This window comes from Rhineura floridana, chromosome 2 (assembly GCF_030035675.1).
Source record: "Rhineura floridana isolate rRhiFlo1 chromosome 2, rRhiFlo1.hap2, whole genome shotgun sequence".
NCBI lineage: Eukaryota > Metazoa > Chordata > Lepidosauria > Squamata > Rhineuridae > Rhineura > Rhineura floridana.
Window position 1 is genome coordinate 181,850,544 of NC_084481.1, and position 26,655 is coordinate 181,877,198.

Genomic DNA, 26,655 nt, shown 5'->3' on the forward strand with positions numbered 1-26,655 from the left:
AATGAGATTTAACGGGAAACCTATTAACATAACCATCATCCAAGTCTATGCTCCAACATCAAACACAGAAGAAGAAGGAGAGATTTTATGCAGAAGTACAGGAAGAAATTGATCACACACCAACACAAAATGTGATGATAATTGTGTGGAACTGGAATGCAAAAGTAGGGAACAGAGAAGAACTAGAAATTGTGGGAAAATGGGGCTTAGGAGAGAGAAATGAAGCAGGAGAAATATTTATTGAATTCTGTGAAGCCAATAATTTGTTAACATAAGAACATAAGAAGAGCCTGCTGGATCAGGCCAGAGGCCCATCTAGTCCAGCATCCTGTTCTCACAGTGGCCAACCAGGTGCCTGGGGGAAGCCCGCAAGCAGGACCCGAGTGCAAGAACACTCTCTCTTCCTGAGGCTTCCGGCAACTGGTTTTCAGAAGCATGCTGCCTCTGACTAGGGTGGCACAGCACAGCCATCATGGCTAGTAGCCATTGATAGCCCTGTCCTCCATGAATTTGTCTAATCTTCTTTTAAAGCCGTCCAAGCTGGTGGCCATTACTGCATCTTGTGGGAGCAAATTCCATAGTTTAACTATGCGCTGAGTAAAGAAGTACTTCCTTTTGTCTGTCCTGAATCTTCCAACATTCAGCTTCTTTGAATGTCCACGAGTTCTAGTATTATGAGAGAGGGAGAAGAACTTTTCTCTATCCACTTTCTCAATGCCATGCATAATTTTATACACTTCTATCATGTCTCCTCTGACCCGCCTTTTCTCTAAACTAAAAAGCCCCAAATGCTGCAACCTTTCCTCGTAAGGGAGTCGCTCCATCCCCTTGATCATTCTGGTTGCCCTCTTCTGAACCTTTTCCAACTCTATAATATCCTTTTTGAGATGAGGCAACCAGAACTGTACACAGTATTCCAAATGCGGCCGCACCATAGATTTATACAACGGCATTATGATATCGGCTGTTTTATTTTCAATACCTTTCCTAATTATCGCTAGCATGGAATTTGCCTTTTTCACAGCTGCCGCACACTGGGTCGACATTTTCATCGTGCTGTCCACTACAACCCTGAGGTCTCTCTCCTGGTCGGTCACCGCCAGTTCAGACCCCATGAGCGTATATGTGAAATTAAGATTTTTTGCTCCAATATGCATAATTTTACACTTGTTTATATTGAATTGCATTTACCATTTTTCCACCCATTCACTCAGTTTGGAGAGGTCTTTTTGGAGCTCTTCGTAATCCCTTTTTGTTTTAACAACCCTGAACAATTTAGTGTCGTCAGCAAACTTGGCCACTTCACTGCTCACTCCTAATTCTAGGTCATTAATGAACAAGTTGAAAAGTACAGGTCCCAATACCGATCCTTGAGGGACTCCACTTTCTACAGCCCTCCATTGGGAGAACTGTCCGTTTATTCCTACTCTCTGCTTTCTGCTTCTTAACCAATTCCTTATCCACAAGAGGACCTCTCCTCTTATTCCATGACTGCTAAGCTTCCTCAGAAGTCTTTGGTGAGGTACCTTGTCAAACGCTTTTTGAAAGTCTAAGTACACTATGTCCACTGGATCACCTCTATCTATATGCTTGTTGACACTCTCAAAGAATTCTAATAGGTTACTGAGACAGGACTTTCCCTTGCAGAAGCCATGCTGGCTCTGCTTCAGCAAGGCTTGTTCTTCTATGTGCTTAGTTAATCTAGCTTTAATCATACTTTCTACCAGTTTTCCAGGGACAGAAGTTAAGCTAACTGGCCTGTAATTTCCGGGATCCCCTCTGGATCCCTTTTTGAAGATTGGCGTTACATTTGCCACTTTCCAGTCCTCAGGCACGGAGGAGGAGCCGAGGGACAAGTTACATATTTTAGTTAGCAGATCAGCAATTTCATATTTGAGTTCTTTGAGAACTCTCGGGTGGATGCCATCCGGGCCCGGTGATTTGTCAGTTTTTATATTGTCCATTAAGCCTAGAACTTCCTCTCTCGTTACCACTATTTGTCTCAGTTCCTCAGAATCCCTTCCTGCAAATGTTAGTTCAGGGATCTGCCCTATATCTTCCACTGTGAAGACAGATGCAAAGAATTCATTTAGCTTCTCTGCAATCTCCTTATCATTCTTTAGGACACCTTTGACTCCCTTATCATCCAAGGGTCCAATCGCCTCCCTAGATGGTCTCCTGCTTTGAATGTATTTATAGAATTTTTTGTTGTTGGTTTTTATGTTCTTAGCAATGTGCTCCTCAAATTCTTTTTTAGCATCCCTTATTGTCTTCTTGCATTTCTTTTGCCGGAGTTTGTGTTCTTTTTTATTTTCTTCATTCAGACAAGACTTCCATTTTTTGAAGGAAGACTTTTTGCCTCTAAGAGCTTCCTTGACTTTGCTCGTTAACCATGCTGGCATCTTCTTGGCCCTGGCGGTACCTTTTCTGATCTGCGGTATGCACTCCAGTTGAGCTTCTAATATAGTGTTTTTAAACAACTTCCAAGCATTTTCGAGTGATGTGACCCTCTGGACTTTGTTTTTCAGCTTTCTTTTTACCAATCCCCTCATTTTTGTGAAGTTTCCTCTTTTGAAGTCAAATGTGACCGTGTTGGATTTTCTTGGCAATTGGCCATTTACATGTATGTTTAATTTAATAGCACTGTGGTCACTGCTCCCAATCGGTTCAACAACACTTACATCTCGCACCAGGTCCCGGTCCCCACTGAGGATTAAGTCCAGGGTTACCGTCCCTCTGGTCGGTTCCATGACCAACTGGTCTAGGGCATAGTCATTTAGAATATCTAGAAACTTTGCTTCTTTGTCATGACTGGAACACATATGTGGCCAGTCTATGTCCGGGTAGTTGAAGTCACCCATTACTACCACCTTTCCTAGTTTGGATGCTTCCTCAATTTCATATCTCATCTCAAGGTCTCCCTGAGCATTTTGATCAGGGGGACGATAGATCGTTCCCAGTATTAAGTCCCTCCTGGGGCATGGTATCACCACCCACAACGATTCTGTGGAGGAGTCTGCCTCTTTTGGGGTTTCGAGCTTGCTGGATTCAATGCCTTCTTTCACGTATAGAGCGACTCCGCCACCAATACGTCCTTTCCTGTCCTTCCGATATAGTTTATATCCAGGGATAACCGTATCCCACTGGTTTTCTCCATTCCACCAGGTCTCCGTTATGCTCACTATATCAATGCTCTCCTCTAAGACCAAGCACTCCAGTTCTCCCATCTTGGTTCGGAGGCTCCTAGCATTAGCGTACAGGCACTTGTAAGCAGTGTCTCTCTTCAAGTGTCTTTGGCACTTGTGGTTTGGCCTGTGGTAATTTTGCTCTTCTGAATTTATATCCTGTGTGCCCCTGCTCTCACAATGCCTACTTCTAGGCCTACCCCTTTTAAAATTTCATAATTTCTTTGGTTTTTATCCCAGGGGGGAGGTTTATTCCAAACCCGATCTTTCTCAGCTCCTGTCGGGTTTCCCCCCTCAGTCAGTTTAAAAGCTGCTCTGCTACCTTTTTAATTTTAAGTGCCAGCAGTCTGGTTCCATTCTGGTTCAAGTGGAGCCCGTCCCTTTTGTACAGGCCCAGCTTGTCCCAAAATGTTTCCCAGTGCCTAACAAATCTAAACCCTTCCACCTGACACCATCGTCTCATCCACGCATTGAGACTGCAAAGCTGGGCCTGTCTGGCTGGTCCTGCACGTGGAACCGGTAGCATTTCAGAGAAAGCCACCTTGGAGGTCCTGGCTTTCAGCATCCTACCTAGCAACCTAAATTTTGCTTCCAGGATCTCACGGCTGCATTTCCCCATGTCGTTGGTGCCAACGTGCACCACGACCACTGACTCCTTCCCAGCACTGTCTACCAAACTATCTAAACGACGGGCAATATCCGCAACCTTCGCACCAGGCAGGCAAAACAACTTGCGGTCTACACGCCCATCACACACCCCACTGTCTATGTTGCTAATGATCGAATCACCCATTACAAGGATCCCTCCACCCCCTGGAGATATATCCTCGGCACGAGAGGATAGCTGCTCATCCCCCAAGGAATGGGTCCCTTCTAAGGGATCGTTTCCCTCTTCCTCAGCTGGATGCTCTCCTTCCCCGAGACCATCGTTCTCCATGATAGCAGGAGAGCTATCATCGCTGGAGTGGGACACAGCTATAACATCCCTGAAGGCCTCCTCCACACACCTCTCTGCCTCTCTCAGCTTTTCCAGGTCTGCCACCTTGGCCTCAAGGAAATGAAGTCATTCCCGGAGAGCCAGGAGCTCATTGCACCGAGAGCACACCCACGACTGCTGTCCAACAGGCAGATAGTCGTACATGCTGCAGGCTGTGCAAAACACTGGAAAGCCCCCACACGCCTGCTGGCTTCTTACTTGCATAGTTTTGTTTGAGGTTTATTACGTCAATAGGTTGGAGACTGTGGTTTAGTTGAGGTCAAGGAACAGAAGGGCAGAGTGGGGGGCCCTGGCCTCCTCGCCCTGCTGTCGAACTCGCTCTGCTGCTTAACTTGCCTTGACGCTTCGTCAGCTGGGGCTCCCTCTAGCTCGTGGAGCAGGCTCCCTCGCTAGGTGCTCTGACTTTATATGTGTGGCTGGTTCCTCCCAGCTACTGCTGCCAGCCAATGATGTGTTACTTGAGGCTGATGGCTCAACTATCAACTGGGGCTTAACTCTTTAGGATTATCTCAGGCTTCCTTCCTTTGAAGGCAGGAAGGCAGGCTTCCTTCCTGAGTGAGGGGCGGGGCTGTTTAAGCTTTTGGCTGCTTTTAATCTAAGCAAGGGGCTGCGACTTCCAGGCAAGTCTTTTGTGTTTGTTGTTTTCCCACCTAGAACAGCCTGACCTTTCTTTAACCTAGGGAAACAGAGCTTGTGGTTGTGTTTCAGGAAGGCTGAAGCTGCCCTTTTTAGCAAGGACTGAGCTGACTCTCTCCCTGTATGTATCGGTGGAGTTTCCTTTTTCCCCTTCTCTCTGACTGGAATTTAGCCTTATTTACAGTGTCCCCTGAAGCTTTCCTGCTAGGGTGGTGTTGAACACTAGCTTTCTATAGGCTTCCTTCTCCTAGGATCTGTCTCCTAAGATATAGGTTCTTTCAGGATTTGGCTCCTAGCTCAGGGTGACCTTAGGCTGCCCTTATTGCTTATTTCTCTAAGCTGTTTTAATTCAATTAAATAATGGAATAAATGGGAGCTACTTACCCTCTTTTCGCTCTGCTGCTTAACTCGCCTTGACGCTTCGTCAGCTGGGGCCTTGATGCTTCGTCAGCTGGGGCTCCCTCTAGCTCCCTCTAGCTTGTTCCTTGCAAACACATTTTTTGAGCAACCAAAAAGATGACTGTACATGTGGACATCACCAAATAGTCAATATAGGAATCAAATTGATTATATAATTGGTAGTAGACTAAAGTAATGACAACAGAAGATTTAGGTAACTTTAAAGTTGACAACGAGGACGTTGAACTTGTAAAGGATTATCAATACTTCGGCACAGTCATTAACCAAAATGGAGACAATAGTCAAGAAATCAGAAGAGGGCTAGGACTGGGGAGGTCAGCTATGAGAGAACTAGAAGAGGTCCTTAAATGCAAAGATGTGTCACTGAAAACTAAAGTCAGGATCATTCAGACCATGGTATTCCCGATCTCTATGTATGGATGTGAAAGTTGGACAGTGAAAAAAGCTGATAAGAGAAAAATCAACTCATTCAAACTGTGGTGTTGGAGGACAGCTTTGTGCACACCACGGACTGCAAAAAAGACAATTAATTGGGTGTTAGAACAAATTAAGCCAGAACTATCATTAGAAGCTAACATGATGAGGTTATCATACTTTGGACACATCATGAGAAGACATGATTCGCTATAAAGGAAGCCACAGACCTGAACTTACAAGATCTGAACAGGGTAGTTCACGACAGATGCTATTGGAGGTTGCTGATTCATAGGGTTGCCATAAGTCGTGATCAACTTGAAGGCACATAACAACAACAAGAGTGTTTTCAGTGTTTTTGTTTGCAGCCCTGGGCTCTTCCTGGCAGGAAGGGTGGGATGGGATATAAATGTTAATAATAATAATAATAATAATAATAAAGGTGAACCTCCCTAATTTGCACTTTCCAAAACAATATGAGAACCAAAATCCTTTGAAATTTGCATTTTTCCAAATTTTGCAGTGCGTTTTTCCAAACAGGTTATATGCACAACAGTGTATATACTCTGATAAAGTGTGCATAAAAATATGTGTTGTTGTGAGTTTGGGGGTTGGAATGGATGATCCCTGTGAGTCCCCTTCCAGCCTCTGATTTGGAATCCTGTGTCTTGGGGTGAGGGGCTAGCTCTGATGGAGTTTCTTTTGTTAATCTAATAAAGTGGCCAGTTTGCTAATGGGTCTTTCAAGTGCCCAGCAACTGGTGAATGAGCCAGGAAGATCCTTTTGTCATTGAAACTCTGCAGAAGAGCCTTCCCCCCCTCCTGGCAGCTAGCAGAGGTTTGGGTTTTGAGTGTTTTTAGAGTGTCTGGAGAATGGCTGGGAACTGGAGGCAGGCAGAGAGGCTGTCTCTCCGCACCATGGCTTTACGATGCCTCCTGTAACACTGATGGGAAAGCTGGATATTGGACTGCTGATGCCTTGAACCCCTCCATCCTAAGCTCAGGTTGGAATGTGTGTAAATAAACAAACCATATTTCATAAAGACACCGCAGTCTCCGCTGACCTTCTTCCCAAAGGAAACCAAACCCTGGATGAGCGCAGGGACCCCTGAAATCTCACCGCTTGGAGATTGGGGAGGTGTGCAACAGTATTTTAGTGAAAATAACATACAAAAAGTTTTTGGGTGGTATTTGATGCTAGTCCTACTCACAGTAGATCCATTGAAGTAAGTAGACATGAGTAACTTAGGTTTATTTATTTCAGTGGGTTTACTCTGTGTAGGACTTAGTTGAATACAACCCATAATATTAAGGAGAATTGCTTTATAAAAATGTGTATATTAGACAGAATTGCATAAAAATGTGAAAATTAGGAGAAATTTGCACTCAAATGCTGATGTATTTTTATGACAACTTTTTTTAAAAAACCAAACTGATTTATTTATTTATTATTACACTTATATCCTGTTCTTCCTCCCGAAGGAGAGTGGCAACTGAGGTGGAAATGCGGAGAACTGAATTTAAGATTAGGAACATGAGAAACTGAAAGACACTGGAGTTGACAGATTCAGCCATCCCTACTACACACACACACACACACACAATTGCTTAATTTGCATGTGGCCCTTGTGTGATGGAAATATAAAGCTGGCAAAGGTCCAAATCTGGTCATAGCCACACACCCTTCTAAGATTATACAGCCTTTTAAGATTACAGAATAATCTGGCCAGGCTTGAATATTGCTTTCTGCTTGTCCTTATCCCATGTTCTGGGTGCCCCTGTCCAAAGTGTCCCTATTTCTGCCCAAGAAACAGAATCACAGATTTAATGTTCAAATATATGCATCACTTTGCAGAAGGGAAGCCCTTTCAACTTGAGGGCTGCATTTCCTTCTTGGGGCTTCATGCTAGTGATGGGGGAAGCCAGTGGCAAAAGTTGACAGAGCAATGGGTGGGACCCTTGCCTTTGTGGGGAAAGTCCCAAGAGTGGTCTAGAGAAGCCTGGAGGGCCACATTTGGCACCTGGGCCTGAGGTTAGCATGTAAGAAGAGCTTGCTAGATCAGGCCAGTGGCCCATCTTGTCCAGCCTCCTGTTCTCACAAACAGGACCTAAGTGCAAGTACTCTCCCCTCCTACGGTTTCCAGCAACTGGTATTCAGAAGCATATTATCTCCAGCCATCGTTCTCCACACTTGACATAAGCCTTTGGGATTCCATGATCTGACTGTACCAGTAGTGTAGTGGCAAACTTCAGGGTCTTTTCATGATAGTCACAGCCATGCCCCCTTCTAAGATTATAGAATAATCTGGCCAGGTTTCAATACTGCTTTCTGCTTTTCTATCACTGTCATCATTTTACTATCCTTTGTCGCTGTCAGAGATATTGCTTGAATTACTGAATTCAGTGTACACATTATATTTCCTGCTGCTACCACACTACTTGATAATATAGGTGGGATGCTATCATCAGGATTCTCTGTCACTTCTTCTGCAATTACCAAATTCTCACTCCCCACAACGTGTCTTGGCTTTTTGAAGTAGGAACTAACAAAGGCTTTCTTATAACCTCCAGGCTGGATTACTGTAATGTGCTCTATATGCAGCTGCCTTTAAGGTTGGTCCGGAAGATGCAGCTGTTACAAAATGCAGCGGCAAGACTGCTCACTGGGGCAGGGTATTGCCAGCATATCACCTTACTACTGAATGAATTGCACTGGCTACCTATTAGCTACTGGACTAAGTTCAAAGTGCTGGCTTTGGTGTAGAAAGCCCTGTACAGCTTGGGACCAGGATACCTGAAAGACCGTCTTACCCCTTATATACCCAGTTGATCACTGCAATCTGTAGGTGAGGACCTCCTGCAGATACCATCTTATCAGGAGGTCCATTCCGCACAACATAGGAAACGGACCTTTAGTGTAGTGGCACTTACCCTTTGGAATTCCCTCTCCTTAAATATTAGACAGGCGCCATCTCTGTTATCTTTTTGGCGCCTACTGCAGACCTTCCTCTTTTAACAAGCCTTTTAAGTAGAGACCTTATCGCAGTTTGTATCTGTGTTGGAATTGCTTTTTAATAGGTTTTTAAAGCTTTTTTAAAAAAAACTTTTCAAAGCTTTTTTTTTAAAAGGTGCTTTTAAAGATGTTTTGTTTTAATATATTTTTAAGGATGTTTTGTTTTAATATATTTTAAAGTCTGTTCTTATGATATTTTAGAGTGTTTTTAGTGTAAAAAAACAAATAAATAAATGTATGTCACATCTTGGGGCCTGCATAACTGACTCAGCAAACCTTTCTCTGGGGGCTTTTTGCTGCTGGGTTAAGGCAAAATCTGTTTTTCCTACATGAAGGAATTCACATGCTCTAAGTAGGCCAGGCACTCATTTTGCAGAGGAATTTGTAACCTTTTGAACTTTGCCACCTTTGAGAAGGTATGAAGAGAATTTTCCACCTCCTTCTCCTATCTTCCCGTGTCTTCCCCTCTTCTTTCCACACATACCTAGAATGTTATAAAAAGAGAGAGGTTTTAGCCCATTCAGGCAGTTTTTTTATCATCATTGTCATCATCATCACCATGCTGTAATACAACAACTTCCTTTGCTGAGTTTCCCTTCTTGGCTGCCATACTAAGACTCAGAGAACTGCGTTTGGGCAGAGCTTATGAGTTTTAGTAGGAAATGTAAGCATGGAAATCCCTGATCCCAACCTCTGAGGTTGGCTGCACCACACAGACATTATTATGTATATTCATTTGCATTTCACCTGACCATGGATGACAGACAGGCACGCACACATCATTAAAAGATGAAACACCATCACACACACACCATTGTATTTTTCTTCTCTTTTCCTCTCATCCCTTACTCCTGGCTTTGGGCTAGAACGAAACCACATTTTTTTTGCTGCTGGGTTGAGAAGAGATCCTTGTTAATGCCTTCTCCCACAACAACAGGCATCCCTAGGAGCCAATCAGCATGAAGGGGGAGTGTGTTAACCACTGAGAAGATTCTTCTCAGTAGTTAACACACTCCCCTTTCATGCTGTTTGACTCCAAGGGATGCCTGTTGAGGGAGAAGGCATTACCAAGGATCTTCTCAGTGGCTGACTCACATCCTTTCATTCTTTCATTCTCCTTTCATTGAAGCCAATCTGCAGGAAAAGACAAGGAAGCATGTAAGAAGACTCTTCTCAGTGGCCAATACACTCCCTTTTCATGCTGATAGGCTCATAGGAGCGGGGAGACATAGGGATGTTGCTGGGGACTGGCTCCCAAAAAAGTAAAGTATCTAAGCCCCCCCTAGCCCCTGAACGACTATACCCTTGGAACAATTAGATTTCACCAAGCCACTAGTGTGTTATATGTCAAGTTCAAAGTATGATATAGTGCCTCATTACTGCAGTGTCTGTCATACCTATGAGGAGGAGGAGGCAGAATTTTTGGTTGACTAGATCATGTGTCCCTTCCTTTTGGGTCCAGACACCACTGTAACAAATGAGCAGAATTTGTACTAGACATAAACCAATGCCACCGCTGTGCTTCCTAGCAGGTTGGAGTGCACAAACACTTTCTTAATCAGCTGGGAAGGAAGCAAGAAGGCTGATAGGCTTTGGGTTGTTATACTCTGTTATACTTTGGGTTGTCTACTCTGACCTAAATTATCCATGTGTATTAATTTCAGTTGGTCTACTCTGAGTCGAACTAGCATCAGATATAACCTTTTACTACCAAAAGACCTTTTTCTCTTGGTTGGAGAAGAAACAAATGTACCCAACAAACGTACAATGACTTTGTGAAGCTACTTCATTCACATAACTCAGCAAATTTCAAACAGTCCATTGATAATATTCCATTAGGTTTTTAAAACATACATAAAATAAAATTCTGAATTAAGGAATTGTGGAGGTTTTCCACATAATCTCATCAGCCATGTAAATGCTGGGTCTAAAGATGTCCTTCTGATCCTATTCAAAGCTTTGGACTACTACTGTTTGGTGTAATCTGCAAATGTGTAGGTCCATTGTTGCCCTTATGTCCATATCATTTTTAAATAAAGCAATGGTATTTTGCATATGGCAGATCTGGATATCTAGAAACCAGTAAGTAAGTCAGCAAGCATCATAGGGTAAATCTACAGATGAAGGGTCATTTTGGGATGAGACCACTCTATTGTCTCTTCATTAATAATAAACCAGTTGAAATGCTGCTCTTTTTCTACAGTGATTTTGGCAAGCTTTCGGTTATCTTAAGAATTCATGAGAGTGTCTGCCTGATTGATTTGCAAACAGTTCTGATTTCACAGCATAAGCTTTTTGGACAGCAGTGGAGGAAAATGCAATTTATTCTGTTGATTAATAATGACACATTCTAGTGCAAAAATCAACAAATATTTGTACAAGAAGTTCTCTAATATGTTTGGCATGCTCAGTAGCTCAAGTGAGGAGGCTTGAGGACAGAAAAAAATCACTGCTTCACACTGGAACAAAACCCCATTGTGATCATAGTTCAATGAGTCTCAAATAAAATGTCTGATTTAAAAAGAAGTGTAAAGCCATTATTCAGTCTCTTGTTCTAATTTACATGTGAGAAATTATATGCTTTAAATCTATTTATTGCACTTCAGCAACTTAATTAATGGAACTACTTAACAGTAGCTAGGCTGATAGTATTTGTAATTGTTAAGCAGTGTTTGCCACACTGTAAGAAGAATTTAGTCAAATTGGAAATTATTTAAGCAGGGGCAGATATTTGGAGTTTAGAGGGTGTGGCAGTTTTTATTTAATTTTATTTTACAGTATTTATATCCTGCCTTTCTGTTTGACAACAGGCCTCCATGTAATACACAGTAGTGATTACTTTTGAAGGCTTGTGGATGGAGAAGAGACAAATATTGGAAAATGCCCCTTTCCCAGGCCTTAGGCCAGGGCTGGAGAACCTGTGGTCCTCCAGATGTTGTTGGACTACAACTCCCATAATTCCTGATCATTGGTCATGCTGGCTGGGGCTGACAAATAAATAAATGAGAGTTTCAGTCCAACAATATCGGAAAGGCCACAGGTTCTCCATCCATTCCTTAGTGGTTACTGCTGATGTGACTCTTAGAACTGCTGCTCTTTGAAGATTTCATGGTGATAAAAGGCAGGAATAGTCCCTGCTCTCAGAAGTGGGCTACCTAACAACAACCAGGATCAAGCAGCAACCATTTTCTTTTACCTTCAGTTACCCATGCCTACTATAGGATGCCCGCCATGATTTCTCAGACATTCAGCCTACTATCATGATAAAATTTGATATTGTTACAAAACATTGGGAACAGTGTAGCAAAAATATAGAAATGTAGAAAGCTGCCTTATACAGAGTTGAACCAGTGGTCCACCTAGCTCAGGGTTGTCTAGCTGATAGACATGAGGTCTTCAGACAGGCAATCTTCTGCATACAAAACTACCACAGAGCTACAGCCCTTCCTCATAGCATAACATTCTATGCTGCTTTTCCACCCATGAATTTGGAAGAGTAGGATTTTAATATTGTGTATATCTTTGACAGTGCAATCCTATACATGTCTACTCAGAAGCAAGTCCCATTGATTCCAGTGTGGCTCACTCTCAGGTATGTGTACACAGGATTACAGCATCAGTGGATTACACTCTCTTTCATATAGAAGTGACAATGCATGAAGTGAGGAAAATGAAAAATCATTTTGAGTGACCTGGTGAAAAAGAGGAGCTATGGATTGTAAGCAGTCAGGACAAGACAAAAGCTGTAGTGCTAAGCAGGGAGAGAGGTGAACAGCTGGTAAGCAAAACAGACCCAGAAGCAAGGTGCTTGAAGGAAGTAGCTTTGCACATGGAAGGTCCCACATTTAATATATGGCATCTCTAGTAAAAAAAAAAAAAGATCAGGTAGCAGGCGATGTGAAATGCTTCTACCTGAGTTCCTGGAGAGCAACTCTTAGTCAGAGCTAGATAGACAAGTAGTCTGACCATGTATAAGGAAACTTCCTATGAAAAGGGAAGTTGATCTTGCACCCTCCTCTTATGACTTTCTAGAAGAGCCTATAACCAGTTTTAATATCTGGGTAGAATGATTGTAAGCTACTGTGATGATGTTGCTAGTTGTAGTTTAGGGATGGAATGATCTGTCAATTTTGGTTCTCTTCATTTCCCATATTTCTAACCTTCAATTCGGTTCTCTACATTTCTGCAGCAATCAGAAATTTTCTTTTTTTAAAAAAAAAAATCCTAATGAAAATTCTTTAGCATTTTGGTGCTAATTTCTCTGAATAAATACATTTTTGTATGCAGGCTGAAATAACGTACAATTTTTTTTGCCAGCAATTTATACTAATATATTGCATTTTTATATGTTATTTTCACCAGTATCTACATTTTAGAGACATATCTCCTTAATGTATGCATTTCTATAAACACTGGTTGGTTGGCAAACTGCATCGCAAAATTTGGATAAATGTACGTTTTGAAGTGTACGTTTTGGCTGTGTTTCAGTTCTCATATTGTATTTCTTGCCCATCCCTCTTGTAGTCATTGTTTTGTTTCCTATTTATTGCTTTTCTAGATTTAGGGTTGGATCCAGATGCCCTGTGAGTGGAGTTCTGCATATGGAACACTCCTGCTGGAGAAAGGGGAAGAAGCCATTTTTGCTGATTCCTCCTATCCCTGCAGCCTTCTGGCCTATCCCCGCAGAAGAAACCTATTCTGGATGGTTAAGGGACCAACTAGAACAGCATGGGAGGTGGTGCAAGGCTGCACAAATCCTGTGCTTCTTGGGATTTGTTAATGGAATTTCCAGTATTTTATTCTTTTAATAGTAAAGTTAGTCATCTTGGACTACTTTTAGGAAAGATGGGGTAAATTGTTCAGTTTAGTAACAGAGAAATATAATAACTTGTGGCCTGTTAGAAAGCTGATGCCTGCGGGAGAGGATGAGTGAAAGAGGGACAGCTGTTAGATGGAAAACAATGGAGAAGGCATGGAGTTTAAGGAGTGAGGTCCTTAAACTATCAGTGGGAAACTATCAGCCAAGGAGCTAAGAGCAAGCTTATACTATAATACATTTATTAGTCTTTAAGCTTCTTAAAAAAAGGAAAGACTAACTGCAGGAAGGGCCATAGCTTAGTGGCAGAGCATCTGCTTTGCATGCAGAGGACCCCAGTTTCAGTCCCCAGCATTTCTATATAGGGCTGGTAAAAACCCTTGTCTGAAAACTTGGACAGCTGCTGCCAATCTGTGTAAACAATACTGAGCTAAACGGATCAATGGTCTGGCTCAGTATAAGGCAGCTTCTGATGTTCCTAAGGTCAAAAGTGTTGGAAGTGGGGCAAGAGCAACTCCTGTTTTGTCCTTTTGTTTATGTTCCAGAAGGGAGATAGAGTCCTCCAGATGGCTAGGCTTGACTACCTTTACCTGTGATGTTCTGACTGACTTCCTTCCATTGTTAGACTGATATGCTTAGGGAAGCTTATCTGGCCCTCCTCCTTTTGTCCTTTCCCCTTTCTTCTCTTCTTCGACTGTCTGAGAAAGAGGGGACACCTTTGTCTCTGCATTCTCCCTCCTGAGCCATGAGGGCAACTCCCAAACCTGGGTGTTGTGCCTCCAACTTAGTTAGTTAGAACTAGGTATGCCTTTCTATCTACTATGTATTTCTATAAATAAACTAGCTTTTCTTATTTTACTAAGTCTTAAGTCTCAGTGATCTAATGCAGGGTAAAAGCCTGTCACTTAGGTAAACACACACACTGGCACACAGCATCTCAGACCTTTGACAATGTCTGCTAATATCTATACAAATTTACACAACAAAAAGTACAATAGGAAGATTAGATTAAATTTGAACTAGTCAGCCAAAATATGAGTTACAAGTCTATATATTTGTTTTTATCTTACCTCTTTTTGTGCCCAAGAAGTATCAGGGTGTACAAATTCATATACCTTAAAACAAACATATTACAGCTTGGCACAGTACTCTCCTTTCCTCCTCTCCCCTTGCTAGCTTATTCTCTTGCATTTTCATGAAAGTAACTCAAAGCAGGCCTTGGGCAGAAAATGTAATCCAGTTTGAGTTGGAAGGCAAACATCTCGTTCAAATTACAGCCTTTTGAAAGATTATACTAATTTGCAGCCTCTTTTGTATCGTTTTAATCTCTAGGTATAACTCCCAACAATAAACAAGTTTTGTAAGTTTAGAACACAATAAAAGTTAACATACTTTGCAGATTTTATGTATCCCGTTCGCGTCAGAACAAATTTCACTTAATTATAATAATTGTGCAAAATTAGCCATACAAAAGCCACAGTTGTGTTGTTGCCTTGTATGAGTCTCCAGTCTTGACAAGTTTTCAAAAACAAGTCCCCCTGTAGACCATTATGGGGAAAGAATGATTCAGTTGGTGTTCAATGGTTAAAGAATTTTTAAATGAAAACAAATACAATAGCAGATAATGAGACAATTTGTGCTGCAGCAGAGAAAGAAGCTGGTTCTCACACGGCTTTATATGTTTTCTTTATGTGCCACATCATTTAGAAACTGCAAAGAATAGCCTGTTTGTTTTGGAAATATTTGCAAAGATACTGTACATGAAGCATTCCCTTGACCTGACTTTGCCCAGCTCTGACAGGTATTCTGTGTGCAATGAAAAATCAAGCTATCTTTTTTAGAGGTTTGGCGATAACCACACAAAAGTGAAAGAGCAATGATGTATAAAAGTGACACAAGTCCCTTTCACCACAAAGACTGGTATCTTTGTGGTGAACTATCTACATTTACTTACTATGTTTACTGACTACATTACTTACATGTTTTTCACAGCACCTAATACACAGATGGTAGAGCTTGACTGCTTCTTAATTACTTCTTGGTTCTTTTTTGCTGACTGCTTGGATTTTTTTTATTATTACATTTTTATATCCTTCCTCAAGTATCTCAGGATTCTGTACATGGTTCTCTTCTCCCTTCTGTTTACCTCCCATTTGCCCCATGAGATAAGTTAGGATGAAAGACAACAACGGGCCAATGAACATATTTTAAAATTGTTGCAACCCACCCTGGGGCCTTTGCATGAAGGGTGGGCAATAAAGAATAATTATTGTTGTTGTTGTTGTTTAGCCATTTTGTGAAGCAGAACTCTCCGTTTGAGATGGAGGCATTACGTCATGCCAGAGGAGGCAGTGATGGCCACCAACTTCGACGGCTTTAAAAGAGGATTAGACAAATACATGGAGGATAAGGCTATCAATGGCTACTAGCTATGGTGGGTATGCTCTGCTTCCACCGTCAGAGGAGGTATGCTTCTGAAAACCAGTTGGTGGAAACTACAGGACAGGAGACTGCTCTTGCACTCAAGTCCTGCTTGTGGGCTTTCCATAGACAACTGGTTGGCCACTGTGAGAACAGGATGCTGAACTAGATGGGCCACTGGCCTGATCCAGCAAGCTTTTCTTTTCTTTGTAATGAATTTTCCTGTACAAGTTTTGCATCAGGGACAATTGACAGGGTACAATTGCAGAAATTTTCCCTTTTTTGGGTGGGGGCTCCTGAGAAATGTGGGATGAAGCATAGGGGGGATGCTGAGGGGGAGAGTGCAAAAACCTTTCCTTCCATGATCTTCCTTAACTTGTCTTAAGATCCAAGCCTGATTTTGTGTAATTCACCACTCCCTCAGCACCTGCCTCTGTTATTCAGGAGGGTCCCTCAACGTTCTAGAAAGCCTTCTGGGGGTGGGGCAAGTGGCTCCTGGGAGGAGAAAAATGAAGCTTTCCATTCATGAACGTCCTTCAGTTAACGCATTTTAGAATCCAGGCCTATGTATTTTAACCTAAAGAGTAAAGGACCCGCATCTTTTGAATATGGTGGATATGCACCCTGTTCTGGATGGGGTTACACTCCCCCTGAAGGAGCGGGTTCGTAGTCTGGGAGTACTCTTAGATCCTTCCCTGTCACTCGAGGCTCAAGTAGCCTCGGTGGCACGGAATGCGTTCTACCAACTTCGGTTGGTAGCCCAGCTACGTCCCTATCTGGACAGGGAAGACCTCACCTCAGTTGTCCATGCTCTGGTAACCTCTCGATTGGATTACTGCAATGCGCTCTACATAGGGCTGCCTTTGAAGACGGTTCGGAAACTACAGCTTGTGCAATTCTAACACAGACACAGACTGGGATAGGTCTCAACTTGTTGGAAGAGGAAAGTCTTCAAAAGGTGCCGAAAAGATAGCAGAGATGGTGCCTGCCTAATATTTAAGGGGAGGGAATTCGACAGGGTAGGTGCCGCCACACTAAAGGTCCGTTTCCTATATTGTACAGAACGAACCTCCTGATAAGATAGTATCTGCAGGAGGCCCTCACCTGCAGAGGGCAGTGATCGGCTGGGTATATAAGGGGTAAGATGGTCTTTCAGATATCCTGTTCCTGAGCTGTATAGGGCTTTGTACACCAAAACTAAAACCTTGAACTTGGCCTAGTAGCAAATGGGCAGCCAGTGCAGTTCTTTCAGCAGCGGGGTGACATGTTGGCGATACTCTGCCCCAGTGAGCAATCTCACCGCTGTATTTTGCACTAGCTGCAGCTTCCGGGCCAACCTCAAGGGCAGCCCCACATAGAGCGCATTGCAGTAATCCAGCCTAGCAGTTACCAGTGCGTGGACAACAGTGGTCAGGCTATCCCGGTCTAGAAATGGCTGCAGCTGTCTTATCAGCCGAAGCTGGTAAAAGGCACTCCTAGCAACATAGGTCACCTAGGCCTCTAGTGACAAAGATAGATCCAGGAGCACCCCCAGACTACGGACCTGCTCTTTCAGAGGGAGTACAACCCCATCCAAAGCAGGCAACTGAAATATTATATGAACTTGGGAACCACCAACCCACAGTGCCTCCATCTTGCTAGGATTCAGACTCAGTTTATGGGCCCTCATCAAGCCCACCACCGAGTGCAAACACCGGTCCAGGGCTTGCACGGCCTCTCCTGATTCAGGTGTTACAGAGAAATAGAGCTGGGTATCGTCAGCATACTGTTCACACCTCACCCCAAATCTCCTGATAACTGCTCTCAAGGCTTCATATAGATGTTAAACAGCATGGGGGACAAGATGGTACCCTGTGGCACCTCACAGCACAACTGCCAGGGAGCCGAAAGACAGTCACCCAATGCTATTCTTTGAGAGTGACCTTGGAGATAGGATCGGAACCACTATAAAACAGCTCCTTGAATACCCATCTCACCAAGTTGGCCCAGAAGGATACCATGGTCAATGGTATCAAAAGCCGCTAAGAGATCAAGTAAGAATAACAGGGTCGCACTCCACCTGTCCTTCTCCTGATAAAGGTCATCCAACAGGGCAACCAAGGCCGATTCAGTCCCGTAACCAGGCCTGAACCCAGACTGGGACGGGTCAAGATAATCTGTTTCATCCTTGCAATTGCTGCGCCACAACCCCCTCAATCACCTTCCCTAAAAAGGGGGTATTGCAACCTGTGAGTAGTTGTCATAAACCAGTGGGTCCAGGGTGGACTTTTTCAGGAGTGGTCGGATCACCGCCTCCTTCAAGGTGCCCGGAACCACTCCCTCTCGCAATGATACATTGACCACACTCTGGATCCACTCGGTCAAACCCCCTCAGCAAGCTTTAATAAGCCAAAGAGGGCAAGGGTTGAGAGGACACGTTGCTGGCCGCATCATCGCAAGCACCTTGTTCATGTCATCAGGCCGCAGCAACTGAAACCGTTCCCCAGAAGTTGCAGCAGACTTTGCACTGGACACCTCATTGGGGACTACAGTAGATGTGGAGGGGGCATCAAGACTGCTATGGAGGCGAGCAACTTTACCCTCAAAGTGCCTAGCAAACAATTCACAGTGGGCCTCCGAAGGGTCTAAAACTCCATTTCCTGGAGTTGACGTGAACAGACTCCTGACAATATGGAAAAGCTCCACCGGACAGCTACGTGAGGATGCGATGGAGGCAGAGAAGTGGGCCTTTTTTGCCGCCCTCACAGTAGGCACGGTTATGATGTTTTACTCGTGCCCGATCAGCCTCACAGCACGTCTTTCGCCACTTGCACTCTAGCCATCATTTTTATGTTTTAAGAGATGTTTTGTTTTAAGATGTTTTAAAGCCTTTTGTTTTTAATGTTTTAAAGTGCCTTTAGTGTTTTTGTTTGCCACCCTGGACTCCTTCTGGAAGAGTGGGATATAAATAAAATAAAATAAAAGTGCATTCTCCATCCTGAAAGCAAATGAGTATTTAGAAAGAGCATTTTTTTCACCAAAAAGTAGTTGCTAAAAACAGTTGCTAAAAAATGGCCATCATTGATCTCTGCTATTTCACACATTAAGCTGAGAGAAACCCAGGGCATGTGACTGAGCGTACACTCAAATGTGGCCAATCACGGCTCCCTGCCATGCATTCCTTTGATGGTGGTATTTGCCAAAAACTGTTTGTTGCTTTCACACATTTTAGGTGTAAGCTTCAAACATCTTAAATGTACACCTAAAAGTATAATGGGTGAAATGGCCTTCAGCATATCTGTTCAACATTCTGTAACTTGTTGTAATTGTTTGTTTTCATAGCTTTAGCTACCATTTTTATGCTGATTACTCATATTTCTTTTCCATTCCTGACCATTTACGCTTATCCAGTCCTGTCTCTCTTCTTGCCAGCATTTCCTGGATATCTCTTCCATCAGCAAGTCTCCTCATATTTGCATCTAAACCTTGTTCCTTCCAGCATGCCTAAGCCAAACATTAACTCCTTCTTTTCCAGCACATCATTCTGTGTGCAATTTTGCACACCGCATTCAGTACTTTCCTGTCATGTCAGTGACATAACCATTCAGTCTGTTGTCATGTACATTTACCCACAGCTGCATCTATCCATAACATTTTGATAGTAGTTGATAGTAGTTATTAGGGCCTGTCTAGTTTTTATATTTGTCACCATCATCACCCCCTCCTGGTTTCCTGAAGGCTGTGATGCTGCTCCCTGGGGAAGGGTCTTCCTTTTTCATCAGTCCTCACCGCATCTATGCCCAGCATTGTTTCAGGTGCAACACCATCAGTCCTTGATGAAAGGAGAAGCATAAAATACTGGGCAAACACAGCCTTCCATTTCTGTAGTTACCCTATATACCCCTGGGATCATAGGCAATATGCCTTTAAATAGCAATTGTTAGGGAACAATATTAGGAGGCCTGTTGCCCTCATGTCCTGCTTGTGGGCTTCCCATAGGCATTTGGTAGGCCACTGTGGGAACAGAATGGTGGATTAGGAAGGCCTTTGGTCTGGTCCCACAGGGCTCTTCCTATTGTACCTTTTTTTCACCACATTGATGTTTTAGAGCTAGATATCAAAAAGAATATTTCAATGGCTTCTACCATGGCATGTTCACAAGGTGCTTTTGCTTAATCTGAGAGATCAGAGTGTGACACAGTGAAGATAGTAGGGAGTGTTCAAGCCATTGAGGGTTTCAAAGATAAAACCAGCACTGTTAATCATGTGTTCGTTCATCTATGCATGCACATTGCTTGATTTCTCAATGACTAGCAGCTGAATTTGATTTTTTTAATGAAATGGCAGTATATAAGTATTTTTATAAATAAATATGTAAATAAATTTGTGAACCAGCATTGCATTTGGGGAGGTATCAAACATCTATCTGTAGTGCTAGATTTGTGATGGCTCATTCCGTGTTGTCATTAACTGATGTTGTAGTTACGTAGGTGTGAATCAACTCTTTATATACTTTTCAAATCCTAGAGCACTAGTGCAAAATGCTCACTGATATACAATCCTGCTGGAACATTCTCTATCATACCAACCATCAAGTACAACTCCATGCAGAACAGTATGGCACTGAAGTTACACAGACATGAATTATGATTGCTAGAATCTGATCTCTGTTAATCTTGATCGGTAGCCTTGGGTGAGTCATCAGGAGCCTTCAAGACCTAGTAAGTTAAGTTGTATGAGTCTGAAGAGACTCACACAAAGCCAGCATGGTATGTGGTTTGAATGTTGGATTAGGATTGAGGTGACCCAGGTTCAAATTCACAGGATGCTCACTGGCTGATCACAGGACAATCATATCTCAGCCTAATCTACATCACAGAGTTGCTATAAGGATAAAATGGGGAGAGTGGGAGAATGTATGCTGCCTTGAGCTCCTTGAAAGAAAAGTGGAATATAAATGTAAGGAAATAAATAAATAATTCTATTTTTGGAAGGAAACAGCATTGATCTCAATAGCATTTACTCCCATGTTGAATCTGCCATCCAAGACTGCAGTTCCAAAGGCAGTTAACCTGTGATCCTCAAACTGTTTCCTTTTATTAATCAGATTTAAATGGTATGAGAACTACTAACCATCTTTAGAATCACATTACCACAATGCTTTGAAAAGAATTATTATTACTATTTGACAAAACTGCAAGCTTGGCAAGTCTTAAGACTGGGAAAGTAATTTAATATTTAAAAAGTATTTTCAGCAGAATTTTATTCAAAACACACACAAAGACAACATATTGTTCCACTTCTAAATGAATGTTACAGTAGAATGTTATAATAACAAGGAAATAAACTACCAGCAGAGACTGCAATTTACATTAGTAAGGCATTGAGGCTTAAAGAAAGGTTGCACCACGGCTGGGCAACATGACTGGATAGGTGTATTCATATAAATGCCCATAACAGCTAGGGCGTCTCATCTACAACTGTACAGTGCTATATACTTTTTAAAAAATTAAAAACACTTTCTTGGATCAGTATCTCAATATATTGTTCCACAGCAACAACAAAACAAAAATCCCCAATGTTATTGAAAATGTTAAAAATTGTTCACAGAACAGCAGTAGTAATCTACTCTTCAAGAGTTTGCAAACAAGTACAATACTAATTAATGATGCACACAAAACCAGAGATCCGCCAGGAGATGCTTCATCTTACATCAAGAAGTTATGAGTAAGAGGAAACACTTGTCTGAAAAGGCACAGTGGAAACAGGTTTGAATGCTCAGAGTACAACAGGAATCATCCACAACAACAGGTTGAGTGTTTCTGAGAACTTTTTGTTAATATAACACAGTTGCTCACACAAAATAAAAAAATGCTTCTGTTGATTTGTCTTGGCAACTCCCATACATCAATGGTGGTAACAGAGTAACAGCTTTGTTCCCATCTGACAGATAATAATGGCAGTTCTGCAAAGCAAATGTTAAACATGACCGTATGTATTTATTAGTTCCACAGTGTTTTGACAGATTACAAGGGCTGCAATTTAAAGGATGCTGACACGCTCACTGAGGGCTTTCATCTCTGCTTCCTCTGGCTCAGGATTTTCATTGTGGTTAGCACTTGGACTGATAAGGTGTGCTGGATACTGCAAACTATTTTCTCCCGCATACTGTTCCCACCGAGAATCATCACTCTCATGGGTGATGTAACGCTCCCCTATTTTACATTCAAGCTCACGCAAGTCTAGCCAGGTCTGGTAATCCTGTAGGGAGAAAAATAGTATGTTTAGTTTAACATTTGAAAAACATTAATGGTAAATATCATGAATGCCTGTTTCATCATATTCTGAGAGAAATAAGGAGATGCAGTGCATGCTACTTTTTACAGATATCTTTAAGGTTCATACAACTGTTATATGTGATAACACATCAACATATGTATGTTTGCCAGGAAATATCTTTGAATACCTAGGTTCCAGAACCAGAGCTGTGGAGCTCATGGGTCTTTCCCTCAAATACATACATATATATTAAACATATGTATCTACCACATTTCTGCTAAAATGTCTTCAAGACAGCTTACACTTGAGAGCTAACGGTTAGAGTGTTGGACTATGACCTGGGAGACCAGGGTTCTAATCCCCACTCAGCCATGAAGCCCACTGGGTGACCTTCAGCTGTCTCTCCGCTGAAACTATCTCACACCATTGTTGGGAGAATGAAATGGGGTGGGGGGAACCATGTATACTACTTTGAGCTCCTTGAGGGAAAAGTTGGGATATAAATGGAAGAAATAAAAAAATTACAAATTAAGTTAAAATGATAAAATTATAATTTATCAATAAACACAAAACAACCCAACAGCATAAAAATAGAAAGCAAGAGCAGCAACAAGCAACAACTAAGAAGCAGGCTAAAGCATTAAAATGTGGGTATTTTTTTAAAAAATAGTATCTGGGTGACCAGGGCAGAATGAACCAACTGCTCCCTCCATACACGCTGTTCTTGCTTCAGGGTTAAAAAAAGAAAAACCTGATGGATGATGTAGCCAACCACAAGTTCAGAAAAGCTCATAAGCAAGAGCATGATTTCCATTGCTTCATTCAGTGATAGGATTTGGTAGTCAGAAGTACAAGCTGCTATCCAAAGCTTTGCGAGTGCTCCAATGTGTATTCAGAGTTCTTTACACAATAGCTTTCACAGTTACTTCAGTTTGAGGATAGTTCTAAGTGCAGAAGGTCACTATTTATTTACAGAAATATTTATATACTGCCAATACATACAATAAAACATGGCAGTGTACCATATATAAACAAAATACAGAACACCATAAAACAGTAAAAATGATCATTAAAATTACTGGCTGATCAAAAATTATAGTATTTTATTTATACATGTATTTCTATATATTTATATAGGGCTGTATCCAACTAATGCACCCTGTCAAGACAAGGATTTCAGTGTGCGCAATGGGAGTTTCCCATCTTCTCCACCAATGTGTGACCCGCACCCTGCCCAAATCTACTCCAGAGGGTTGGGGGAACCCTTAGAACAGATTTTGGGGGTGTGCAGGGAGAGGGGGGAGTCCTGTTACACAAGCAGAAATCCTTGCACTGATGGGACTGTGCCTTAATGCTTTACTTTGGATACAACCCTTACACATACATTTGTAGAACTGTTCTTCACAGAACTGAATAAGGAGATCTCTCTCTGTGTGTATATGTGTGTACATACATTGGAGCTTGGTGCATACACTAAAACTTTGACGTATGATGACTCCCATACATGAAGACTCCGGATTCATATTTAACAAGCCATTTCTTACTATGATGGAAAAATAGCAGCTGGTTGACAGAATTAATATCTGAATTTGCTTAATGCTTTTTATTTAATCAGAGAGAGAGAGAGAGAGAGATGTTACTGGTTAAGACACTAGCCTGTTATAAAATCCATAGTTTAATGATCAATTATGGGAAAAATAATTCCTCAAGTTTTTTTTTATTTGTTTATAACATTGATTGTATTTTGCTTTTGCCCTAAAAAGCATCCCCTCCCTCGAGTGGCTAACATGAAACCAAAAGGGAAATGCAATGAAAAGCCAGTTAAAAACGCAATCAAACTGAGAATAGAATAAAACACCAAATAAAGGAGAAACAAAACTTTCTTACACACTAAAAGATAGGCATATATAAAGTCTTAACAGCTGGCCTAAAGCTTGAAAAGGAAAGGAGCCACTCAATCCTCTTTGGGGGAGGGGGCTCCCATTCATCGGTCAACGTCACAATGTTAGCTGAAGGGCTGTCTGATTCCTTATAACCCTGCCTGAGAATTGAAGTGTTCAGGAAAGCTGTTGTTAATGCCCCCTCACCTGACTCAGATGCATGGCTCATATCCACTAGGAGCCAGGCATTCAGTATGGTGAGCCCAATTCTGTGGAACTCACTTCCAGCTGATATCAGACAAGCCCTCTCCCTGTTGAACTTTTGATGCCTAATGAAGACCTATTTATACTAGCAGACATTTTAAGTAAGTTTTCTCAGTCTATAGGTAACAGATTTTATATTTTTAAAAAACCTTTCTGTACACTACTTAGAGACCACAGTATTAATGGGTATATAAATTACTGGCATGCCACTTCCCCTTTCCATGTACATGGTCACAGCCCTGTAAGCTACCTCGTGCTTGTTTCCCAGTGCTATCTATGAACAAATAAAGCTGCCTTGTGCCAAGACATATCAGTGGTCTGTGCTGCTCAGTATTATCTACAGTGACTAGCAGCCACTTGGTTTTCAGACAGGTATCTTTCCCAGCCATATCTGAAGTTCCTTGGGATTGAATTTAGGACATTCCACATGCAAAGCATGTACTCTGTTACTGAGTTCATGACTCCTGCTGGCATAAAGATGCTATATACAAGGGATGGGGAACCTGTGGCCCTTTAGATGCTGTTGTACTCCAGCTCCCATCAGCCCCAGACACTATGGCCAATGGTCAGGGATGACAGGACTTGAGTGCCATAGGTCCCACATCCCTACTGTATACAATAAGGCAAATGCATGTGGCGGAAAAACATTCAAATATTACACCTGGCTCCTAGGCCACACCTAGAAAAGTATCCACTTTTCTTTTCAGCAGTGCTCAGACAGGACTGTAATATTTAATTAGCCTTATTCTTTGTTGAGGTACCTGTGCTCAAGTTCTGGAGACGCAGTCATAAAAATGTCTTTGTTTGGTATCTTCACTACAAACAAGGTGGAAGGCATGAAATTTACAGCATTACCTGTAGCCATGGGTGGCTTAATGTCTTGTCCACACTGTAGCGTTTTCTCATTTTCACTTGCAGCAAATTATTTATGAGATCAATAGCTGGGGAAAAAAACATAATTTCAGAAAGACATCACTCTCAAATACCTGCTTGAATTTCATACGGGAACAGTTCAGATGCAGTGACAGGTACAAAATGGCAAGACAGAACTAATAACTCTGTTCATAAGAGCCATGTGGGTTGATTTAGCCTGAGTGCTATTTTAAAAAAAAAACTTTTTCTCAAGTTACTACTTCAGGCCATTACAATGTTCAGAGCCCTGAAACATGGGAAAACATTGGTGTCAACACAGCCCAGCAATGTCCAATTGTTTTGGCAGCAGCTTTCCAGGGACTTGAGGGAAAGTTTGTCAGCCCTGCTTTCCGAGCTCCTTTAACTGGACATGCTGAGAATTGAACCTGGAACCTGCTGCATTTAAAGCATGAGCTTTGCTTACCAAACCACAGGCTCTCCCATTCACGTGTAGTGTTGACCCTCCAAGTGAACTGATCCTAAGGAATTCATGAAGTTACCATCTAATACATAATATGAAAGATTTGTATGAACTTGTCAGGGAAGCACATATCAATTGTGAACATTTAAACTGTTTCACATAACTGACAGTTTCTGTGTTATATTTAGACCCATTTGGAAAACAGTTATTTTCTCAAAGAATAATGTAGCAACACACAAACAGTCAGCAGCAACCAGACTGGGCAGGCACAAAGAACTGTCAACGTCACAGGTTTATACAAATATCCTGGCAGACCTCTAGAAGAACCTGCCTTCAGCATCAACCAATTTTCTTGTTAGATGAATTTGATGGGCTAGAACAGCCTTGAGTGGAATACTGCTTTTCAGCATAATGAGGGCAAGCTAAAGTCTTGACACTGATATGCAGTTCTTTCTATTGGCAATCATACATTCTGTTCTCCACATTATAATGAGTAATATTGCCATACATTCAGAGAGGTGAAACAGGAGGTCTCATGATAAAATGTCAGGCAGCAGTAAAATGAATAGATCTCCATTCTAATTTTTAAAAGCTCTCTCCCCAAGAATATTCTTTTTTATGCTGGTATCAGAGGCACCTTAAGTTCTTTCTAAAATGCCAACCAAATTGCAGGGTCAGAGAAACCTTTATGTGCAATCATACATAAAATTTAGTTACATATGGTGATGTGATATATGGTTTCCAGTCAGTATCCTGATTATACAACCCTGAGATGGCTGTATACTATAGTCAGCATGGATTTTTCGCAACGCACAATGTTAAACTGAAAATACCTCCATGCCATTCTGATGCTTCTCATAAGCTCATTTCAAAACAAAACCTTACAAAACTTATAGTCCTGAATTCAGAAATGCTTGCTTAACAACCCTCTAAATTTTCATGGTGATACACAAAACAGTCAGAGAGAATCGAGAGTTCAAAGTGTAAAAAGAGAGAGAGAAAAACCAGACCCCTTTGGA

General features: G+C 41.9%; 1 protein-coding gene across 9 annotated transcripts in view; it reads right to left on the minus strand.

Annotated features, from left to right (window-relative positions):
* Positions 1-21,126: 21,126 nt before the first annotated feature.
* The window catches only part of PRKD1 (protein kinase D1), a 183,635-nt gene continuing 178,106 nt past the window's right edge, over positions 21,127-26,655 (minus strand). For 8 of the 9 annotated variants that reach the window (XM_061611549.1, XM_061611548.1, XM_061611551.1 and 5 more), the window contains 2 exons: positions 25,159-25,244; positions 21,127-22,141 (listed from right to left, as the gene is read on the minus strand). In XM_061611549.1, coding sequence (XP_061467533.1) covers positions 21,923-22,141; positions 25,159-25,244 — 305 coding nt within the window. In that variant the 3' untranslated portion in view covers positions 21,127-21,922. Of the gene's footprint in view, positions 22,142-25,156; positions 25,245-26,655 lie in introns of those variants that run through there. The other variant, XM_061611555.1, reaches the window with a different exon arrangement.